This window comes from Pipistrellus kuhlii, unplaced genomic scaffold (genome assembly GCF_014108245.1).
Source record: "Pipistrellus kuhlii isolate mPipKuh1 unplaced genomic scaffold, mPipKuh1.p scaffold_m20_p_26, whole genome shotgun sequence".
Classification (NCBI taxonomy): domain Eukaryota; kingdom Metazoa; phylum Chordata; class Mammalia; order Chiroptera; family Vespertilionidae; genus Pipistrellus; species Pipistrellus kuhlii.
The window spans coordinates 1,827,448-1,849,248 of record NW_023425525.1 but is presented as its reverse complement, the minus strand read 5'-3'; the positions used below and the strand labels follow the sequence as shown (position 1 = coordinate 1,849,248).

General features: G+C 54.3%; 1 protein-coding gene and 1 long non-coding RNA gene across 2 annotated transcripts; one reads left to right on the top strand and one right to left on the bottom strand.

Moving 5' to 3' along the window:
- Positions 1-8,272: 8,272 nt before the first annotated feature.
- Positions 8,273-9,131, bottom strand: LOC118727840. Its single transcript, XR_004990689.2, has 2 exons — positions 8,525-9,131; positions 8,273-8,378 (listed from the first exon to the last, which is right to left on the bottom strand). It is a non-coding gene; the product is annotated as an uncharacterized LOC118727840 (long non-coding RNA).
- Positions 9,132-10,074: 943 nt separating this feature from the next.
- SEC61G (SEC61 translocon subunit gamma) lies at positions 10,075-14,602 on the top strand. Its single transcript, XM_036453819.2, is given in 6 exon segments — positions 10,075-10,159; positions 10,162-10,193; positions 10,196-10,206; positions 11,758-11,855; positions 13,786-13,888; positions 14,426-14,602. Coding segments are annotated over 6 exon segments (324 nt in total). The 5' UTR covers positions 10,075-10,089; the 3' UTR covers positions 14,436-14,602.
- The last annotated feature ends 7,199 nt before the right edge of the window (positions 14,603-21,801 follow it).

Here is a 21,801-nt window from a genome sequence, read left to right as displayed (position 1 = left end):
TAGATTATAACTCTGAAACGAACAAAAACAACCCACATAACTATGAAACGAACAAAAAAACCCCCACACATCTAAGGGGTGACACATGCAGCGGTAAAACAGTAATTGTGAATACGGTGTAATAACACAAGAAACATCTGCGATGTTATTGGAAGGCTCTGTGCACAACTGTGTGTATGGCTATGGACAAACCCTATAATAGTCACTAAAGAGTTAATAATGTTCTATTAGGGAGTTAGGCTTATGGGTGGTTTTTATTTTATTTTATACTAGAGGCCTGATGCATGACATTCGTGCACAGCAGGGGGCGGGATGTCTCTCAGCCAGGCCTGCACCCCTCCAATCTGGGACCCCTCTGGAGATGTCTGACTGCTGGTTTAGGCCCGATCCCTATGGATCCTTATGGGATGGGGCCTAAACCGGCAGTCACAGGGATCAGGCCTAAACTGGCAGTTGGACATCCCTCTCAAAATCTGGGACTGCTGGCTCCTAACCACTCTCCAGCCTGCCTGCCTGCCTGATTGCCCCTAACAATTCTGCCTGCTGGCCTGCTTGCCCCCAACTGCCCTCCCGCCAGCCTGATCACCCCCAACTGCCACCCCTGCCAGCGTGCTCACCTCCAACTTTCCCCCCTCTCCCCTGCCGGCCTGATCACCCACAAAGGCCATCCCATCCTGGCCTGATCACCCACAAATGCCCTCCCCTCTTGGCTCCTAACTGCTTCTACCTCGGACCTGCCATCATGACGTTGTTCAGAAGAATGTCTGGTAGGTCTCCTAGAAGATCTCTCAGTCTAATTAGCTTTTATTAGTATATGTATGTATGTATGAATATATATATATATATATATATATATATATATATATATATAAAATTGGTTTCAGAGAGGAAGGGGGGGAGAGACAGAGAGAGAGAGAGAGAGATACATCAATGATGAAAGAGATTCTTTGATCCGCTGCCTCCTGCACGACCCACACACTGGGGGTAGAGCCCACAACCTGGGCCTGTGCCCTGACCGGGAACTGAACCATGATTTCCTGGTTCATAGGTCAGTGCTCAACCACCGAGCCATGCCGCTGGGCCTGGGCCTGGGCCTGGTGATTGTATTTTTACAATTTCATTTAAGAGCTTAAAGTGCTGATGGAAGAATCAATCAGAAGACACTCGAGGCAGGAAGTGGGAGGAGGGAGTCCGGGTCTTGCTGAAAGCAGATGGCAAGTCACCGGGGCCGAGGGCACAGGTCCCAGGAGCGCTGGGCGGGTCCGAGGCCTTTCCTCAGCTCCTTAACCCCCTGGCCAGCACCCGGGGATCCTCGTTACTCACAGGAAGTCAGCTTGCTTAGATGACGGACTTAATCACACCAGGCGCTGTGATTAAGTCTCCTCCCTCAGGCACGGCCCCTCCCAGCAACCACAGGCACCAGCACTTCTAGGCAACAGTACGCCAGGATGCTCCACCTCTTAAATGGATAAAACCGGACATTCTCACCAAGTTTGGCTCTTTAACAAAAGCTCCTGGATCTTCCCAAAGCACGATGGACCCACGAACAGCCTTCTCTGAGCCCGGACAGCGAGGTCTCTGTGCTCACGTTCCTGCTTCCTCCACACAGTGTGTGGGTTATAACAACAACAAAGAGTCAGAAAGGGAGAAGTGAGGGGAAACTAGGCCTGAGAAGGAGGAGCCCGGGAGGCTGGGAGAGGCCAGTGCTGCCTGCAGGAGAGGGGCTCCTAGCAGAGGGCAGTGCCCCAGAGGGGCCTGCAGGGCTGGGAGCCGCCTGGGTGGGCCAGTGCGTGACTGCGAAGGCCTAGGACATGGCTGGACACGCCTGTAGACGTTACACACACTGCACGCGTAGGCCGCACTAAATGTATAGACACTATTTTCTTTCTTCAATAGTTAACCTTACCTTACTGAAATGTTTTTACTTTGTAAACTTTAAAACATTTTTCTAACGTTTCACCTCTTTTGTAGTAACCCAGTTTTAGATACAAACACATTGTTCAGGTGGACGAAAACATGTTTCTTTGCATCCTTATTCCCTATTTCATTTTTTTTTTTTAATTTTCAGATTTTTTTTTTAAAGAGTAGGTTGTTGATTTTAGAGAGAGGAAGGGAGAGGGAGAGAGAAATTGATGTGAGAGCATGACATTGATCGGGAGGATGTCCAACCAGCCCAGCCACACCAGCCAGGGCTGTTTCCCTTTTTAAACTTTTTAGTGGAAACAACAGCGCACACATCAGCCTGGGCTGCACAGGGTCGGGCTCCCCTTCCACCCTCGTCCCGCCGGGAGGGTCCGGGACGATGAAACAGGTGCCCGGTGCGTGGTGAGGACCCAGTAAAAACTGCTGTCACTGTCGCTTCCCCTTCATCTGTGCAGCTCTGGCCGGCCTGGCTCCGAGCTCCCGTCCTGCTTCTCAGTTATCCTCGTCTCTACATTGCGGAAGTAGCTTAGCTTGTGCTTAGACAAGTTCTCTGGCTGTGTTGGCCGTGTGCCTTCTTCGCTAATGGTAAAAACATGTGGGTGCCCTCCTGGGAGCTTGCCTCCGCTGCCCTCTTCCTCAGTTCATCCTCCCCAGGATGACAACGATGCACAGAGCACCGTTTCTCACTGGCAAAACGATCACTTACCCGGCCGACAGTGTCCAAAAATTCCCGTGCAGTTAGATAATCTGCCCACATGGCTCTGCCTCCTCCGCAGGGGCTGCTAGGGAGCGCCCAGGATGTGCGGGTGCAGAGCGGGGCCAGAGGGGGATTTTTTTTTTAATCTGAAAATTTTAAAAAAATGAAATAGGGAATAAGGATGTAAAGAAACATGTTTTCGTCCAGCCCTGCTCAGGGCTGTGACAGACTGACTCGAGTTCCTAGGCCTGAGGATCACGGAGGAGGTCAAATCAGAGAGACCAGCGAGGAGAGACGAGGGGGCGCTGGGCCAGAGATGCCACGCTGGGACCTCAGCCCCCGGTTATTCCAGGAGTCAAGCACGGGATGCAGCTTCACAGCAGAATGAGGAGAAAGAAGCAAGAGACCAGTTTGTGTGAGCAGTGATGGCCGCCCCACCCAGCATCGCCCCCACGTGCAGTGCAACCACTTGTTTACTTCCTGGACTAAGGACAGGGACAGTATGTCCTTGGGACCTAACAGGAGTCTGGGATCTAAGGACTGAATAAATAGTGGATGAAGTAACTCATTACTGATTTATTAATGAGTGAGAAGCTTTACTAAGCTGTTGGCCGTGACCTAGTTTCCTGGTCTAATACTGGATGGCCCTAACCTCCCCACCATCTCACAGCTGCAGACACCGCCCCACAGCGAGCCCAGCTGCAGCACTGCTTCACAGCAACCAGCTCCTCAAGGAATCAACCCCCTGGAGGAACTCCTGGAGGAGGAGGAGGAGGAGGAGGAGGAGGAAGAGAAGGAGGAGGAGAAGAAGGATGAGGGAGAGGAAGAGGAGAAGAAGAGGAGGAGGAGAAAGAGGAAGAGGAAAAGGAGGAGGAGGAGGAGGAGGAAGAGAAGGAGGGAGAGGAGGAGAAAGAGGAGGAAAAGGAGGAGGAGGAGGAGGAAGAGGAGGAAAAGGAGGAGGAGGAAGAGGAAGAGGAGGAGGAAGAGAAGAGGAGGAGGAGGAAGGAAAGGGGAGCAGCTCTTTGTGACATTTCTATGGTTACTTCCTTATCCTGTTACTTAAAGCCATTATTGCTATTTTACTCTTTAGTATAAAGGTCCAAAGCTGAGAACTAACAGTTATGGAGCTTCTCAGATAGAAGCTTTATGTCCAATGTCATTTCACTGTCAAAAGCCTCGTCTGAGGGAGACATTATCTTCACCCCAGGAAACTGAAGCTAAGGTCGTGTACGTGTCTTGTGCAGGGTCACACCAATGGCAGCTGAAAGGCAATACTAACCTTGGTCTTCCACACACTCCTGCTCCTTCTGGAGGTCAAGTTCATCTCTCTCAGGCATGGGGCCTTTATTCCTAAAGGCCCAGTGCATGAAATTCAGCCCAGGAGCCCTTGGGGGAGAGCACACTGTCCACCAGGGGGAAGCTCCTGTGTTGAGTGTCTGCCCCTGGTGGTCAGTATGAATCATAGAGACTGGTCATTCTACTGTTTGGCTGATTTGCACATTAGCCTTTTATTATATAGAATTCTTTATGCATTTTTCATAGCTAAGAAATATTTGATAAGAAGTATCTGAGCCCGGCCGGCATGGCTCAGCGGTTGAACGTTGACCTAGGAAGCAGGTCACGGTTTGATTCCTGGTTGGGGCACATGTCCAAGTTGCAGGCTCCATCCCCAGTAGGGGGGGAGTGTATAAGTCAGCTGATCAATTATTCTCTCATCATTGATGTTTCTCTCTCTTCCTTTCTGAAATCAATACAAATATTAAAGAAACATTTGAGTCTATCCCAACACACTCCCCATAGACTCAGGGTAATCAGTTGAGAGCCTTACGATGAAGAGGTCACACTGAAGGACTGGAGTGGCCGTAGGTAAATGCTGAAGAGCCGTGTGATTCCGGAGCACTGCTCCCAGGTGATGGGAACCAGGGAGTGGCCCCTGGGCTTTAGAGAGACCAGACCTGAGGTGACAGTTATGTGGTTAGCATGGAAGCGTAGAAAGAAAGGATCTTAAGGAAACACACACTGGAAGGCTTGCCGACTGGGTCTGGAGAATGGCGGTGAGTGAGAGGGCGGAGTCCTCTGCTGACAGGTAGAAAGCGGGTGATGTTCATGCGCCCTGTACCACAATCAGGAAAATACAGCTTGGTGTTTTCTTGACTGTGGTACAGGATGAATGAACAGCAGACACGGGGCTGATGTGAGGAGCTGGTAGGACAGTGAACAGACATGCCCAGCTTGACATGCGGCTACAAAGGTGACTCAACGTTTGGCTTGAGAACTATGGCTAAGGGCAAGCGGATGCTGTGTGTTCAGGTGAGGTTCCACCAATGTGTACAATGTGAGAGGAGTGATAAACCGACTGCAGTTTCACGAATGGGGAGGAGGTGATGAGAGGAAGCAGTCACTTTATAGCCCAGGAAAAAAACAGGAAGCAGAGTGAAAAGATGATGTGGAAGAGAATCATAGGGAAAAAAAACTGCCAAGGGTAGACCATTTTAATGTTTAAGAGCGCCGTAAGCTATCACTGGTGTAGAAGATGGCTTCGAAATCACTGCAGCGGGTGACTCAGACCCGGGGAAACACAGTGAACTAATCCGTGCGCTTTCTCCGTTACGTGTCCTTCTCGGTCCCCGGGGGCCCTTAATAACAGATATCACTTCGGTGGAGAGAAAGGGTGCCGGAAATGGGCCATGGTGGAGACAGCCAACGGTTTGCTTTGCCTCCTTTATAGTTCCTGTCGACATCCCGAGTGTAAATCCTGCTGGTGTTACCCGTTGGAGATGTATCCCAGCAATCATCTTTGGGGCGAGCAGAACTAGGGGGGTCTGTCACAGTGAGCAGTCCTCAGGACACGACCCGGCCCAGGGCTGGGTGAGGACTGTGCGCTGTCTTATTAGTCACCTCCTCAGGACTCAGCTCGACACATAATTTCCTCTCATTTGACAATTTTTTTTTCCTGTGTCGCTAGTTTAGAAGCATTCCAAGAGCGGATGAGCATGCAGTAAGCATTACTAACACTGACCTCAATATCGTGGACATGACCTCATCACCACTCCCGCTGCCAAACCACTCTGGCGGAGTGTGATGTGGATGGAGATGAGCAGTCAGAACGGAAGAGAGACCCATGGACCACGTCTCCCCCAGATCCCAACCTGCTCCTCTTACAAAAGTGATCGGGGAACTCGGGGTCGGCTGACTGAAGAGCAGCGCAGCCAGCGGTGGTTGCGTGAATGTATGAATGAATGTATGAATGAGTGTATGAATGGCAGTTAGCACGGGTGTGGGTTTAAAAGCCACGGAAGGCCCCTTGTGGCTGGGGTCACGAGGGACGGTGCCACCTGCAGCGTCTGCGCTACAACCAACTCAGACGCTGTCCGCCCCGAAGGCCAGGCCACCCCACGTCAGCATTTCAGGGACACGTGGCCTCTCCTGCCAGTGCCCGTCCTTCTCGGTAGTTGTTCACGCCATCACCACTCACGCTGTTACCTCTCATTCACCTCAGGAATCTGATCACCCGCCCTGTGCACCGTGCGATTGTAGTGGTGACGGGACAGACAAAGCCCTGCCTCTGTGCTGACACATTTTAGTGGGGAGAAAGCGGATGGCCTCGAACTGACTGTGGGAGCTTAGCGGAGATCTGGGTTAGCCTAACAGAGGGACAGGCCAGTTACCAGGGCCGAGATCCAGAGATCCTCCCCACAAGCCCACCCCCAGCCAGGGCACCGCTGCCTCACAGCTGCCCCTGACCCTGCTCCACCCCCCAATATACAGCATCCACACCATGAACATACAGCATCCGGGGACTGTCCTTTCTTATTGGTGCCTTCGCCATGGACATGTGGACCACCCATCCAGCCTGAGCCCCAACAAGTCACACGTATAAGGCACACTGCGTGCTCTGCTGGTTCTAACTGCTTCTCCCCGTTAAACCGCTTTCCCCTCTGCAGTGACTCCCGCTGCCACAAATAACCCCATCTGGGACAGCGTTTGGGAAGGACACAGCCGGTGCAGTGGGACGGAGGGGACTGAGGGGCCCCTCTGGTGAAGACAGCAGGGGGGCGTCGGGAGGGGAGTGACAGACTCCACGCAGGGAGGGAGGAGAAAGCAGGCAGCCCAGCGGAGGAGGAACATGGAGGCGTAGAGAGCAGCGAGGGCAGCGGCCTGGACGGCGGGCTGGGTCTGCAGTGTCTGTGGACGGACGGGAAGCAGGACACAGCGAGAGGAGGCTCCTGGACACCACGAAGGAGCAGCAAGCCGGGGGCAGGTCAGGGCCGGGTTTACTGCAGCTGCAACACGAAGCTACGAGGAGATCAAGTGAAAGATGAACGTGAGTTGATCTTTTGGCCAGAAAACCAGGCCTGGGCCTAGGCTCCTGGGTCCACCCGGCACCTGCTGGGACCGTCCCAGGGTACAAGTCACAGAGCTGGCCGCTCACAGGCGCCTCTCCTTCCTGCCCGGCCCCTGCAGAACCCTGCCTCTCTCCTCCCGTCTCCACGGTGGCGGGTCTACACGCAGCGGGAGTTTGTGGATGGGAACTCCTTCCTTACTGAGGAATCCTGCTTTAAACAAGACATTTTGAATCGTTTTTTCTAGAAGCACATTCCTTTCTTTTTGCTTTGGGTGGGACGGGGGCTTCTTGGTGCTAACCACCAGGTGACAGCCTCCTTCTGTAGAAGAGCTGCTTGGTTATACACCCACTGCAGCTCCCAGACGGCCACCAGCCCTTCCAGCATTTCCCAGCACAGCCTGTGACCACGCGTGCTCCTGCACTGCCCTCTGCTGGCCGAACGCTTGAACTACAAATCAAAGTACTCTCATGGAACCAAGGTTTCCAGACAGCTCAATGGGTAACTAATTGCAGTAATTCTGAGTCTTCCTAGTAACAAAACACCCACTGACTGCAAACTTACCGTTTTGACTTTTATTAACAACAATAGAAAACAACAACAAAAAGGTAGTGAGAACAATACATTGTTTTGAAAGGCTGAAGGACTATCAGGTGAACCTGGGATGAGTGTGTCTGTGAGAGAGAGAGAGAGAGAGAGAGAGAGAGAGAGAGAGAGAGAGAGAGAGAGAGAGAGAGAGAGAGAGAGAGGGAGGGAGGGAGGGAGGTGTGTCTCACATACATGTGCTTTCTTAAGAGTTATTTCGCCATCTTGTGTCTTTCTCAGATTCTTCTGATGAAAACCATGGACACCTTTGCTGCCTCCGCGTCCGGACTAGGTCTCCTCCAAAGTCTGTGTGCAGGTTTGTGCGGACGTGTTCCAACTCGCTGGGGTACATACCAAGGAGCGTGACTGCCGGACGGCGGAGTGAGATGTTCAGCTGTGTCAGAACCTGCCCGCTGTCTTCCCGGTGGCCGCAGCGTCTGAAATCAGAGTCCCTGTGCTCCATCCCTCAGCACTGGGAGTGGCAGCGTGAGGTTAGCCACTGATGGGTGAGCGAGGCATCTCACTGTCTTACTTTGCAGCTCCCTGGTGGCAGGTGGTACTGAGCACCTTTCCATTTGCTTATTTGCCATCTGGTGAGGCATTTTTGGGACTCTGCCTATTTTTTAATGAGTTTTAAGTTCTTTGCATATTTTGGATAGAAGTCCTTCATCAGATACATGTTTTACAATTATTTTTTTCCCCCCGTCTCTGACTTTTTTTTTCCCTTGTAATAATGTCTTTGGAGAGAAGTTTTTTTTTAATCTTAATGAAGTCATACTTAATGAAGCCAGAAAAAGAGCCATCTCTTATTTAGGAATCAGCCTAAAACACTAACAAATGGGGGGGGGGAGGAAGAGAAGGAAGTGTGTTAACTGTTTCACCCCAGCAGGGCACTGATTTTACTGTCTAATCAAAACAATAAAATTGAAACTTTCTTAAAAAGAATATATGTCTTACAGTACCTTATTTCACTTACCATGTTTTAGATATTCATCAATATTGCCTGTAATTTTTTCTCAATTGTGTACTATTTCACTGTAGAAATAAGCCTTTTTGTCCGTTTATCCATTTTCTGTTGATGGACCCCTGAGGCACTGTTTTTTTTTTTTTTTTTTTTTTGCGATAACAAATAACCCTGCTACACCCTTTTGTAAGTCTTAAGAGCCACTTTTAAATTCTGAGTCGGCCTGGATGTTTGGATAATTTGAATCCGGCGGCATCATTTCCTCAGGCCTGTCGCCAGCACCCAGGGGAGTCCTGTCTTTCTCCCACTGTCCTCCCCCGCTCCCCTTTTTTACTGTCACAGCCGCAGCCCCGCGCGGTTACAGTCACGGCTCACTGGCCGTCCCGCGGGCGCGGCGCCCCGGACCGCAGAGCTGCGGGGGCCCTGCCCGGGCGAGAGGCCGCCCGCCCGCCAGCGGCCAAACGCTGCGGTTCGAATGCTCTCAGCAAAGCGAGGACAGCCACGCCCCAGCCAGCCTGAGGCTGCAGGGGCGCCCCGCGACGTCCCCGCCGCCGGCCCGGAGGAAGCCCGGCTGGCGGGCGGGAGGCGGTCTCCAATCAGGCGGCCCCACACCGTCACCGGCGCCCGAGGAGGCAGTCCCCACACCCGCAGGTGCGGCCCGGCCGGCGCCGCGGGGGCCCAGCTGGCGGGGCACCGGCCCAGCGGGCACCGGGGCTCCTGGGGGGGCAGCGGGGGCTCGTGGGGGGCATCGGGGGCTCGTGGGGGGCAGCGGGGGCTCGTGGGGGGGCATCGGGGCTCGTGGGGTGGGCAATCGGGGGCTCGTTGGGGGGGCAGCGGGGGCTCGTGGTAGACACCGGGGGCTCGTGGGGGGGCAGCGGGGGTTCGTGGGGGGCAGGGGGGCCGGGGGTCGTGGGGGGGGCCCGGGGGCTTCGTGGGTGGGGGCACCGGGGGCTCGTGGGGGGAAGCGGGGGTATCGTGGGGGGGGCAGACGGGGCTCGTGGGGGAGGGCAGCGGGGGGCTTCGTGGGGGGGCACCGGGGGCTCGTGGGGGGGCAGCGGGTGCTCGTGGGGGGGCACCGGGGGCTCGTGGGGGGGGCACGGGTGCTCGTGGGGGGCAGGGGCTCGTGGGGGGGCAGCGGGGGATCGTGGGGGGGCAACGGGGCTCGTGGGGGAGGGCACCGGGTGTTTCGTGGGGGGGCACCGGGGGCTCGTGGGGGGGCACCGGGGGCTCGTGGGGGGGGCACCGGGGGCTCGTGGGGGGGCAGCGGGGGCTCGTGGGGGGGCAGCGGGGGCTCGTGGGGGGGGCACCGGGGGCTCGTGGGGGGGCACCGGGGGCTCGTGGGGGGCACCGGGGGCTCGTGGGTACCAGGGTTGGCGGGGTACCTGGGTCTCGTGGGGCGCCCGGAGCTGGCGGGGCACCGGGGCGGGCGGGGCAGAACGGCAGCCGCCTCCAAACTCGCAGCAGCTGAGTGCCCAGCCCCACAGGAAGTCCAGCCCCTGGGCGGTCCTCTCACCGGAAGCGGGGCCGCGGCGCACGTCAGCGGCGCCTGCGCAGTGACGTCTACGCGCAAAGGACCAATGAGCGCCGAGGTGGGCGGGCCGGAGGCCAGCGGCCCGGTTTCCGGTTCCGGCTGGCTGCAGAAGCTCAGCTCAGTGCGACGTGTCCCAGGCGGCGAGGCGGAGCGGCGGCGGCAGGTGAGGCGCCGTCCGGGCGGGGACCTCTGCCCGGGGCGGCCGGGGCGGGGGAGGCCCGGGGCCGCCACGCGGGTGGAGGCGGAGACGCGGTTCCCGAGGGCGAGGGCGAGGGCTCCCGGGCCGCGGCTCTTCGGGCCTGAACCGGCGGCCTCGGGCCTGCGTGTGAGCCCTGTGTCCGGCTTCGGGGCGTCTGTGCCTCCGGTGGGCGGGTGGTGCTGCCGCCGGGCCTCCGGGGGTGGGGGACGGTGGGGGCTTTGGGGGTGTGAGTCCCTTTGGGCGTGTGTCCCTGACCCCTCGGATGTGAGTTCCCTGGATCTGTGTCCCCCCCGGATGTGTGTCCCCTCGGAGGTGTGTCCCCCTCGGATGTGAGTCCCCTCTGGGAGGTGTGTCCCCTCAGAGGTGTTTCCTCTCGGAGGTGTGTCCTCTGGGATGTGAGTCCCCCCGGATGTGAGTCCCCTCGGAGGTGTGTCCTCTGGGATGTGTGTCCCCTCGGAGGTGTGTCCCCGGATGGGAGTCCCCCGGATGGAGCCCTCTGGGATGTGAGTGCCTCGGGAGAGCCGTATTCCGGCGGCCCAGGCGCCTGTGACGTGGGGCGGGGGTAGGGGTGGGGGGAGAGGTGGTCAATCTAATGAACAGGTCACAGAGGCTCCTGCAGCCCCCCCCCACCCGCTCCCACCCCGCCCCCCCCCCCCCCGGGAAAGGGTCCTTCACTCGCAGGGCGGAGCTGGGAAGTGTAAGCCCCAGGGTTTGGGACCGGAGGGAGACACCGAGAAGCCCAGCGCCGGTATGTTTCTGGAGGGACCCTCCATCCTCGGCCCAGAGCATCCCCCACGTTCGGAGCCTGCGGTCCCGCCTGCCTCTCACCGGGGCCTGGGTGTGTGTGTCCGGCCCTCCCCCGAGCTGGAGGGGACGGTGACGGGCGGGGCACTGGCTGGCCTCCGGCTGGCCAAGCTGAGGTCAGACGGCGCGGAACCCCTGTGAGAAACTCGCCCCGAGTCCCCAGAGCCGTGTCCAGACCTCAGGGCTGGCCCATAGCCTCAGTCGTCCTTGTTCCGGGCGTTTGCTAGGTCTCTGCCATCAGGCGTGTGATTTCCTAGACGTGCTGGGTGGCCACGGCTTGGAGCAGTCACCTCGCAATCCACGTTTGCCTCGGCTCTGGCTCTTGCAGCACCGTCGCTGGCATTTACTGGGGGAGACACAGGCTCGGGGGGTTTAAAATAAAATGTAGAAGGTTTCTGTTGGCTCCTTAGTAGGCACAGCGGAGGCCTGTGGAGTGCTAGTGCTGAGGATGGGATGCGATGGCGCCGCCCTGCGTGTCTTTTGTCTGTGATGGATAATCACCCGCAAAGCGGTTGCCATTGCCCTGATGCTTGGCTGGAATTTACAAAAATAGCGTCAGTTTAGGCTCGGAGTCTCCTTCTCTTTCCTCTTGTTTATTTTGTGGGGGATTGGCTACGGCAGGCCGGCATCTCCGGCCGGTCTCCTGCACACGGTGGTAGAACAGTCCTGGCTGCAGGACATGACCTTGACTGTCTCTCCTGTTTGTCCAAGCACCATGGACCAGGTCATGCAGTTTGTTGAGCCCAGTCGGCAGTTTGTGAAGGATTCCATCCGGCTGGTCAAGAGATGCACCAAACCCGACCGGAAAGGTAAGGCTAGCAAGCAAGAGGCAACGGTCCACGCCCGCATTTTCCGAGCCTCTCCTTGTGACTGTTGTCCTCTTCAGTAGCCATGCAGTTACTCTCTCTTAAGCCACATTTTTACTTATTTTGCTTTGTTTTTTTTTTAACACTGTCACTTCCTATATTTTGTACACTTTATACATGCTTCTGTTGTGTGTATTTTCGAATGGTGAAAGGGTACTTATTAGAGCCTTATTTTCATGTTATGTTTGTGTTAGTCATATTTAATGGCGTCAGAGTTTTTAGTATCTTCCATATTTTCACGCTGCAGTCTTTGAGGAGTCCTTTCCCTCCCCAAACAGAACCCTAACAGGAATCAACGACAGAGTGCCAACCTCGGAAGTTAATTTCTTATTTATCCCTTGAGGCCCAGTGCGTGAAATTCCTGCATGCGATGGGGTCGTCCCTCAGCCTGGCCTGCGCCCTCTTGTAATCCAGGACCCCTCAGGGGATGTCCAACTGCCGGTTTAGGCCCGATCCCGGCAGTCAGACATCCCTCTCACAATCCGACCCCTAGTTCCCAACTGCCCATCTGCTCACTCCTACTGCTTGGCTCCACACGCCTTAGCACTGCCATGGAGGCGGGAGAGGCTCCTGCACCGCCGCTGTGCGCGCCAGCCATGAGCCCGGCTTCTGGCCGAGTGGCGCTCCAGCTGTGGGAGCGCACTGACCACCGGGGAAGCTGGTCACTAGGCTTTTATATATATAGGTAAACTACAATAGATGGTTCATGTGTTAAAAGATGCCTCAGACTTTGTCTGTTTTTATTCATTTCTTGACTGCTGCCTGGGCTAGGAGCTGGGATTACAATAGAGAATTTAATACATTATGTTATATATATAGTAAACTATACAACAATATATAATAGAGAATAGTCCTTGCTCTTATAGAGCTTAGACTTTTTCAGGGAAGGTAGTCCTAAGCAAATAAATGCAGTTACAGTTCCTAATTACTGCTGTCGAAAGTGTTATGGAAAAGGAAAAGAAGAATTAACAAGAGGACTAACCACATCTGGACAGCTTCCCCGATGGCAACTACCTGAGTCTGAAACCTTTGCAGAAAATTGTGCTCAAGCCTATCTGATTTTCAAGCCTTGTGTTTGGCTTCTTCATAATATCAAATCCAGCGGGCCTATTTTTTATGAAAAATCATGTTCTGTGCTTTTATAATCTAGAGGTCCAGTGCATGAAATTCATGCATGGGCAGGGTCCGTAGGCTTGGCCAGCGATCAGGGCCCATCAGGTTTCCTGCCTCCCCACCTCCTTTCCTCGTCCCACACACCACCTCCTGGTGGTCAGCACACGTCATAGTGAGTGATCTAATTCCCAGTTTCTTGGTTTAACTCTCAAGGGGACACTTCGCATATTAGCCTTTTATATATATATATTTAGCAGTGGTGGAAGTTTTTAAAGACAAATGCTCTGTATTTCTCCTATCCACAGTTTATTTCTTTTTGGCATCCTGGTCATTTGCTGAGAAGATAAAATATTTCACTGCTCGTTGATGGATTCACTAGTGGCATTTCCTTCCTTCCTTCCTTCCTTCCTTCCTTCCTTCCTTCCTTCCTTCCTTCCTTCCTTCCTTCCTTCCTTCCTTCCCTCCCTCCCTCCCTCCCTCCCTCCCTCCCTCCCTCCCTCCCTCTCTTTTCTCTCTTTTCTCTCTTTTCTCTCTCTCTCTTTCTCTCTCTCCCCCTACCTTTCTCCCCCCCCCCCCCCTCTCTCTTTCTTTCAACCTGTCAGTTTATTTACTATTAATAAAGTGTCATACTTCCTTTTCTTTAAAATTATGTATTTATTATCAGGAGAAATGTTCACCAGTAAGTTTATGTTACTGCTAGTTTTCCCCCCTATACTTGCAGTGTACTGTGAAAATGATGAATTTTGTGTTTTTAATCCAGAATTCCAGAAGATTGCCATGGCCACAGCAATAGGATTCGCTATAATGGGCTTCATTGGCTTCTTTGTGAAGTTGATCCACATCCCTATTAATAACATCATTGTGTAAGTAACCTTTCTGAAATAGGCAATATCTAGAATAGAATGAGAACTGGAACCATTGGAGTTGACAGCTATTTCAATAATGCGCAGACAGGTCTTTGACTTTGGAACCCTGCGGGGTCTGCTGGTGTTTATGAAGCACCTGCTGGTGTGAGGGACTTTGTTTCCAGATGAGCGAGCCAGGATGTGGCTGCCTGGGAGGCTGCCGCGGTGAGAACCGTTGCTGGTGTGAGCTCTTTATTTCCGCTAGCGATCAATCTCCCAAACTGGACACTTCTCCGCCACCACCAATAGGTGGTTATGGTTTTGTCTTGTTCAGAAAGACATGTCCCAAGTGAGGATCCTGGCAGCCACTTATCTCCAAGGATGTTTTCAGCCAAAGACTTTACAGTTCAGTTTCTTCTCGTTTGTGCTGTCTCGGGCCATGTAGGGGTGTGGTTCTAGTGAACCGGTTTGGCTCCAGCACAGCGCAGCGCACTGCTCTCGGGTCATTGGTAAAAGCCGGCATGCACGCAGAGCTGACCTTTCTCTCTCTCGCAGCGGAGGCTGACGGCCTACGGACGAGGTCCATCGTGGGGATCGGTGGACGGTGCGGATTTGAGACGCTCATGGAGTAAAGACGTTGCCTGCATGTTTTGTGTCTTTCTTTTTTTCCAGGATGTTTTCTGTTTCTAAATTAAAATAGTTTCCGTACAAACCAGCTTCTCTGTTTTCTATGGCTTGTGTTCCCGCTGGTTCTGGGAGTTGGGATTCCTCCAGCACGTCCATCCATTCAGCTGCTCCAGAGTTTGTCCTGGAGTTCTGTGTGCATCGCCACGCCAGGTGTCCCCAAGTCCTCCCACTGCACCCCCATAAGCATCTAGTAAACGCTGAACACGACCTTCCCTTGGTCTGAGTGGCGGTATTGCAGAGACCCGGCGGCACACAACTTCACACGATGTGAGCCTGCAATTACTCTGGGCCCACGCCCTGTAAATAATGAAGTTATGCAAGTTTCTAGAAGCGCTTTGGAACCGCACTAATCCCAGAGCCCACTCAAACTTGAACTTGCAGCTCACTCTCTGAGGAGGGTGCACGTTTATCAGATCAGGCCACGGCTGAAACGCATTAAAATGCATTCACTGTTTCAGTTTCCTCAACACATTTTTGCTGAATTCAACAAAGTAAAGTGGGACACGAGAGATGGGAAGGCAGCTCCCGGCTCAGGCCCACTCCTGATGCCTGGGGGACTGGGTTCGGATCTAATAAACTGGGTGTGAATGTCCTGAAGTGCCATTCCCTTCGCGATGTCACTTGTCGGAGTGTGAAGCAGACAGAGCAGCATGAAGCTGCCATGGCAGAGGGGGCGGGTTATAAAATACCTCCTGCCATTGCACCGGTCCTACTGTGCGCCCCGAGTTTGAAAGACAGGAGGTGACTCTCCCTAAGGGGGGTGTTTCCTGCTTCTGTGGAGGGGTAAATGGCTCTTCTTTTATGGTTCCTGTGGGAAAGAACAGCTGGAAGGGGGTTTAAGTTAGAAGAAGAGGTGGCTTATTCACAGGTTCTTATTTCTGATGCAAAAGAAACAAAAAATTCCCAAGCTCTTGGACCGAGAGGAAATTAAGGGACAATCATAGTTTGCTGAGGAAGTGAAATTAATGAAAAGGCCATATTAAAACTTACGGGAGTTGGTCAAATTCTGAAACCTAAAGTGGTTTTTCTTCGGGTTTTTAAAAAAGACTATTATTTTTTAAAATGTTTTTTAAATTTTATTTTAGAGAGAAAGGGACGTGGGGGAGAGAATATCCATCAGCTGCCTCCTGCACGCCTCCTACTGGGGATGGAGCCGGCAACCTGGGCCTGTGCCCTGACTGGGAGTGGAACGGTGACGACCTGGTGCATGGGACAATGCTCTACCAACTGAGCCACACTGGCCAGGAGACTTACTTTTAAAGCAATTTTAGGCTCACAGAAAAATGGAGAAGGTGCAGACATGTCCCATATACCCTCACCCCTCACACATTATCAACATCTCCCCCCACAGTGCTACATTTGTCACAGTTGATAAACCTACATTGATATGTCATCCCAAATCCGTAACTCACCTTAGGGCCACTTGGTGTTGGACATTGTGTGGTTTTAACAAACTTGTAATGAGATGCATCCACTGTTATCATGTCATCATACGCGATGATCTCACTGCCCCACAGGCTGGGACCGAAGCACATCTCCGCCGTCAGACTGTCCCAGGCCAGGTCAGCAGGCATCACAGTGACACCTGCTGGGAATGACCTGGTGCCCACGAGCCTCATGGTCTCCGAGCCTCATGGCTGCTGCTGGCAGAGACTCTAGCAGGCCAATACCCAAGTCAGATGGTGGGCATCTGGGTAAATCAGTCCCGCCCAGTGGACGCGGTGGTGGCGGTGGTGATGGTGATGGTGGTGGTAACTGGGGATCCTCCACTAAAACACCGAGCTCTGTCCTACGAGGGGAACCCCCTCGGGCGCTGGGTTCCATACGCACCTGTGGCTCCCTCACACCCCGCACCGGGCCCTCCGCACCAGGTCACACCCAGAAGTCCTGGGTGTGGATCCCACTCTAATCCTGGTGATAGGAAGAAGCGGAGCTGAGAACAGCGGAGAACGGGCTCCAGGAGGACAGAGCAGGCCCAAGCAGACAGGCAGACCAGAGACGGGCCGGTTCCGCTGTGGTGCCCTGGTGTCTTCAAATGGGTCCGTCCCAGCGAGCGGGCCCAGCACCCGCTGACCCAGGCACCTGTGAGCAGCTGCCCACCTCCCTCCTCTCCCGGCACAGGAGGCATGCCCCTGTGGCTGCTTGGTGTGTGCCAGTGGCAGACACAAGCCCAACTGAGACAAGTTCTTTTAAAATACATTTTTCATTGTTGAGAGTATTTCAGATCTCCCCCATTTCCCCTCCTCCCGGGCCCCTGCTCCCCAGGACGTTACTCCCCTATTGCCCGTGTCCGCGGGCGTGCACACAGGGGTGTAAGTTCATTGGTACATCTCCGGTCCCCCACTCCCAGCCCACGGGAGATCAGTTCTGACAGCTGCGTGAGATGACATCCTAAGCCGCTCTGTGCCTTAGTGTGCTCTCTCTCCCTCCCTCCCTTCCTCCCTCCCTCCCTCCCTCTCTCTCTCTCTCTCTCTCTCTCTCTCTCTCTCCCTCCCTCCCTCTCCCTCCCTCCCTCCCTCCCTCCTTCCCTTCCCCCCCCCCCCTCTCTCTCTCTCTCCCCCTACCTCCTTCAAGCCAAAGCCCCGCCTCTGGCAGCAGGAGTAAATGATGTGAGGTGGTTTGTGCCAAAACTTTTTCCTCTTCCTGCAGGCTGTGCCATTGCGAGTGGGCCATGATCATCTCGCTCCATCAGAACCACATTCTCAGTGTGTGTGTGTGTGTGTGTGTGTGTGTGTGTGTGTGTTATATCATACCATTTTTATACTATATTTTTGGCTATTAAGTAAGTGGAAGATACTCAGCCCTTGCCCTAATTTGCATTTTGGGTTACAATTTAGGATCATATTTTCTCATGATTTGTTTACTATTTTTAAACCTTTATGGAGTTTTTTTTTGTGTGAAATATTTTTATCTTTTTCCAAACAGCTAATGGGATGTTAGTATAAAGAACCATTAAAATGCACCATTACCTTGAAAAGACATGATTATTTCCCAATTGTAATATTAAAAAAAAAACACCCTTCCCTCGTTTGCTTGCTTTTCAGTGTGTTTGTGTTTTTGCTTCCTGGGCAGGTTGTGAATATTTTACATTCCTGTGTGTTTGTGTGAATATTTTACATTCCTGTGCGTCTGCTCATCCCATTGTGGTTCCTCCTGTTGCCCCAGAGTGGAGCTTGCTCTCAGGGCACAGACCGCATGCACATTCTCTCCTTCACTTGTCGGCTTTGTCTGCAGGTTTTTAAAGTTCCAGTTTCTGCTTCATCTGTGCCTTATGTTACCTTAAACATTTTACATAATTTGTAGGCACTGGAAATGCTAGCCTCTTAAATGACACTTCATGGATGCTGTTCCGAAGCCTGTGATCCAATCTCCCCCTTTTCTTAAGAAAAAAATATTTTTATTGATTTCAGAGAGGAGGGGCGAGGGAGAGAGAGAGAGACGTCATTGATGAGAGAGAATCACGGATCTGCTGCCTCCTGCAAGCACTCTATGCCGGGCCGGCGTGGCTCGGTGGTTGACCCTCAACCTACGAATCAGAAGATCACAGTTTGATGCCCTGGCGGTGGCTACGGGGAGGCAGGAGGAGGCTCAGGAGAACGCGGGCGCGTCTGCCAACACCACGTCCAGAAGTGGGGCGGGGCGGGCGGGGAGCCCCGTGCTCCTGGGACACAAACAGCAGGAAAGGAGACTCAGACGGAGCTGGGGAGGCCTCGGCCTCGGATGGAGCAGACGGAGGGGCCCTTTCCCACTGGGAAGCGGAGGGCAGAGGCCAGGGCAGGAGAAGGTAAGACAGACAACGCTTAGGGTGCTTCTGCCATACCCAGCCGTTCGGGAACCAGCACGCCAGGAGCTTCCCAGGAGCTGGCAGGAATCCTATCGCCAGGAACGCACACGCCTAAGAGCCTGCGCTGGGCTGTGGGCAGAACGTGGGCCCAAAGCTGTGAGCATCCTCTGAGGCGGCTCCCAGCGCCAGCTCAGAGGGGGGGCGTCGTGAAGAGGGAGGCGAGATCAGAGGCCCCGGAAACAGGGACCTCGGGCTCCCCCAACCAGGAGCCCCAGCTTCTGCCCAGGGTCCCCCAAACCAGCCCAGGCGCTTGGGTCCAGGTCAGAGGCATCTCTCTTGGCTGCCTGCAGAGGCCGGCCTGGCTGCAGCCCGCAGGCAGGTGGCCGGCTGCACTGCGCTCCTTGGGCCAGCAGGTGGCGGTGCTGCAGTGGCCGGGAGCCCGGAGCCTGGACAGAGCCCAGAGCCGCAGCAAGTGCCTGCGGGCCTTGCTCACAGCTGTGCATCCTCCACGCAGCTGCGGGCAGAACCCGCCACCCACAGGAGAGCCCTGTACCCCGCCAGCATGGAGCTCAGAGGGCCCAGCTTTTCCTTCTCCCCCCTGTCCCCACGCAGACCTGGGGCAGCGCAGGGTGCTGGCCCAGCTCACTCTGGTTCCCAGACCTTGGCCTTTGGGGCGCCCAGCTCTGCCCCCCTGGGCCAGGGCGCAGCCTCTGAACGCTGTTTCCTGATTGGTGAAATGGACTGAGCCCGGTGGTGGGAGGCCACAGCCTGGGCTGGATGTCGGGGTCTGTCAGTTCATGTCTCCCCCTCCTCCCAGGACGGTCTCTAAGCCACCACCCTTGACCTCTCACCCACCCTTGATCTTACACTCACCCTTGACCTCGGGTCTTCCTCCATCTGCCTCTTCCTCCTCCTGTATCTGCCTCTCTCCGCCTGTTTGCACTGCAGCCAGTGACCTTTAAAATGGAACTTGGCCATGTGGCTCTTGGGCTTAAGCCTTTTACACCATCTCCCCGCATGCAGAGTGACACAGGATGTGTGGTCTGTCCTACGGCAGGTGGCACTTCGGTCCTAACAGGTTCTCCGCACGTCTGGATTCCTTGAGTTCACTTCCCACATTCCTCCTGAGGGTTTGCTTTCCTCTTCTTTCCCAGCTTCTGGAAACCTCCAGGGCCCCCTGCCCCGGGCGGGGCTGCATTCCCGTTACCCTGGTGTGTCAGGAGCCCAGCCCTTCGCAGGCCTGGCATGTCCCCCAGGAGTTTCCCCCTGCCTCCCGCCCAGGCCACACCTTGCCTCTGCATTAGATTGTATCCACACACCCATCTTTTCCCGAAGCTGTGCTCTGCTCTGCAGCTTTTACAAGGGTCCTCTCCTCTGAAGGCAGGCTCTCGGGGCGAGGGCTGTGACGCCCGAATTTTGGAGAGTCTGGGCCAGTGCCCTGTGCACTGCTGAACACGCCCCTGGCCTGAGGAGGGAGCGTGGCAGACTCAGGGTTCTCCTCCCCGTCTCCTCCCCATCTCCATCTCCATCTCCATCCCCATCTCCTCCATCTCCTCCTCCATCTCCATCTCCTTCTCCTCCATCTCATCCTCCATCTCCATCTCCATCCCCATCTCCTTCATCTCCTCCTCCATCTCCATTTCCTCCTCTGTCTCCACCTCCATCTCCACCTTCATCTCCATCTCCATCTCCTCCTCCATCTTCATCTCCATCTCCATCTCCTCCATCTCTTCCTCCACCTCCAGCTCCACCTTCAGCTCCACCTCCACCTCCATCTCCATCTCCATCTCCTGTATCTCAGCAAGTATTTGCATTTTCATGGATTTTGTACCATGTGGATCTCTATAGAGACTGCTCACTCACATATTTTAAGGTTAGTTGAAGAAAAATAGTAAAATGAAAACATCCATCTTGGTAATTGGATTTGGCACTGAGCTTTCTCCAAAATTGCCCCAACTCTTTCCCTTGCTCTGATGATGACAATCTGGCTTGAAAGTGCTCATAGATAATATTTTAATTAAAACTAGCTGAAAACAAGCTTACTGTACTACTTAAATAACTGAAGAGGAAAATGTGGAAAAACTGATGATTTCAAAATGAAGCAGGGAGAAATAAATATTAGGAGTGGAAATAGAAGTGTGATTATATTACATATTTAACGTTGCTTAAGATCCAAGAATAACACCTTCTATGAATATCCAGGGCACATTTCTGCTCCAGGGTAGCAGTGGCCCCAGTTATGTGCTGATCTCCTTGACCTTTCAGAAAATCTGGGAATGATTTTACTTATATAAGGAAATATGCAGGAATAAGCCCCAATACACATGGCAATACACGTGGGGCTTACACGTTGTATAAAATGCTTAGTTTTATTGATTTCAAAAGATTTTGGAGTAGCCTTCATATGACTACTAGCCCTACACTTCCTCTTTCTATCCTATGGAGAGGATGACTTTCCGCTAGGTCATAGGGCACTGAGCCGGGGGGTACTGTGGCCCACGAGGGGGCACATTCTGAGCTGGGATCAGGTGAGCCATTGACTTGGTGGCCCGAGGTCCCAGGCAGGGAAGCGTTTATCAGTGTGTCCTCTCGCTTGCGTAGCTGCAGCTCAGTGCACGCTCCGGACCTGGCTGAGGCAGGTTGTGACCGGCACACGCACTCACACGGGGGAGGGCTGAGGGACCGGGAACCTCCTCCTGTCGCTGAGAACAGTCTTCTCACGGATCGAAGACCAGGTCCCAGGAAGTGTGTGATGCGTGTCCTGGCGGGCGAGGCTGGGAGGCCGGTGGCGGAGGCTGTGCTTTGTGTTATCCGTTCATCTACCCACTTATCGGCTCAGCTCCAAGTCCATCCTCCCTGGACTCATCTGGGAGAACCGAGAGGCCTCTCTAAAATCTCTTCTCTGCCAGGGCCGATGTCAGGGGAGGTGGGGAGAGACCCTGCAGGAGGAGGGGCTTTCCTCTCTAGCTCTCCAGGCTGCCCGGAGGCCAGCTCTTCCTCGTTACTGACGAGCAGCGTGGCTTCTCCAGGGCGAAGGGCACGCACGGTGCAGCCTTCCCCAGCATCAGGGGCCACGTGCTTCCTGCAGCTCTGGATGTGGCGTCCCTGTGTGGCCAGCATGGGCCCGCCCAGTCTGCTCATCTGTGAGTCACTAGCTCGTCTGATCCCAGTTCAGAATGCACCCCTCGTGGGCCATAATACCCCCAGGCTCAGCACCCTATGACCTAATGGTAAGGCGTTCTCTCCATGGGACAGAAAGAGGAGGTGGAGGGTTAGCAGTCGTATGAAGGCTACTGCAAAACCTTTTGAAATCAATAAGTGCCCTCCTCATAGCCCTGTAGACTGGGGCAGGTCCAGTGACCATGGAAACCCAGTAAAATCCTGTCCCGTCCGGATGGGTGCATCCCACGTTCTCCTGTGAGGCCCAATCCCCTCCTCAGGGTGTCTGTCTGTGGGTTCT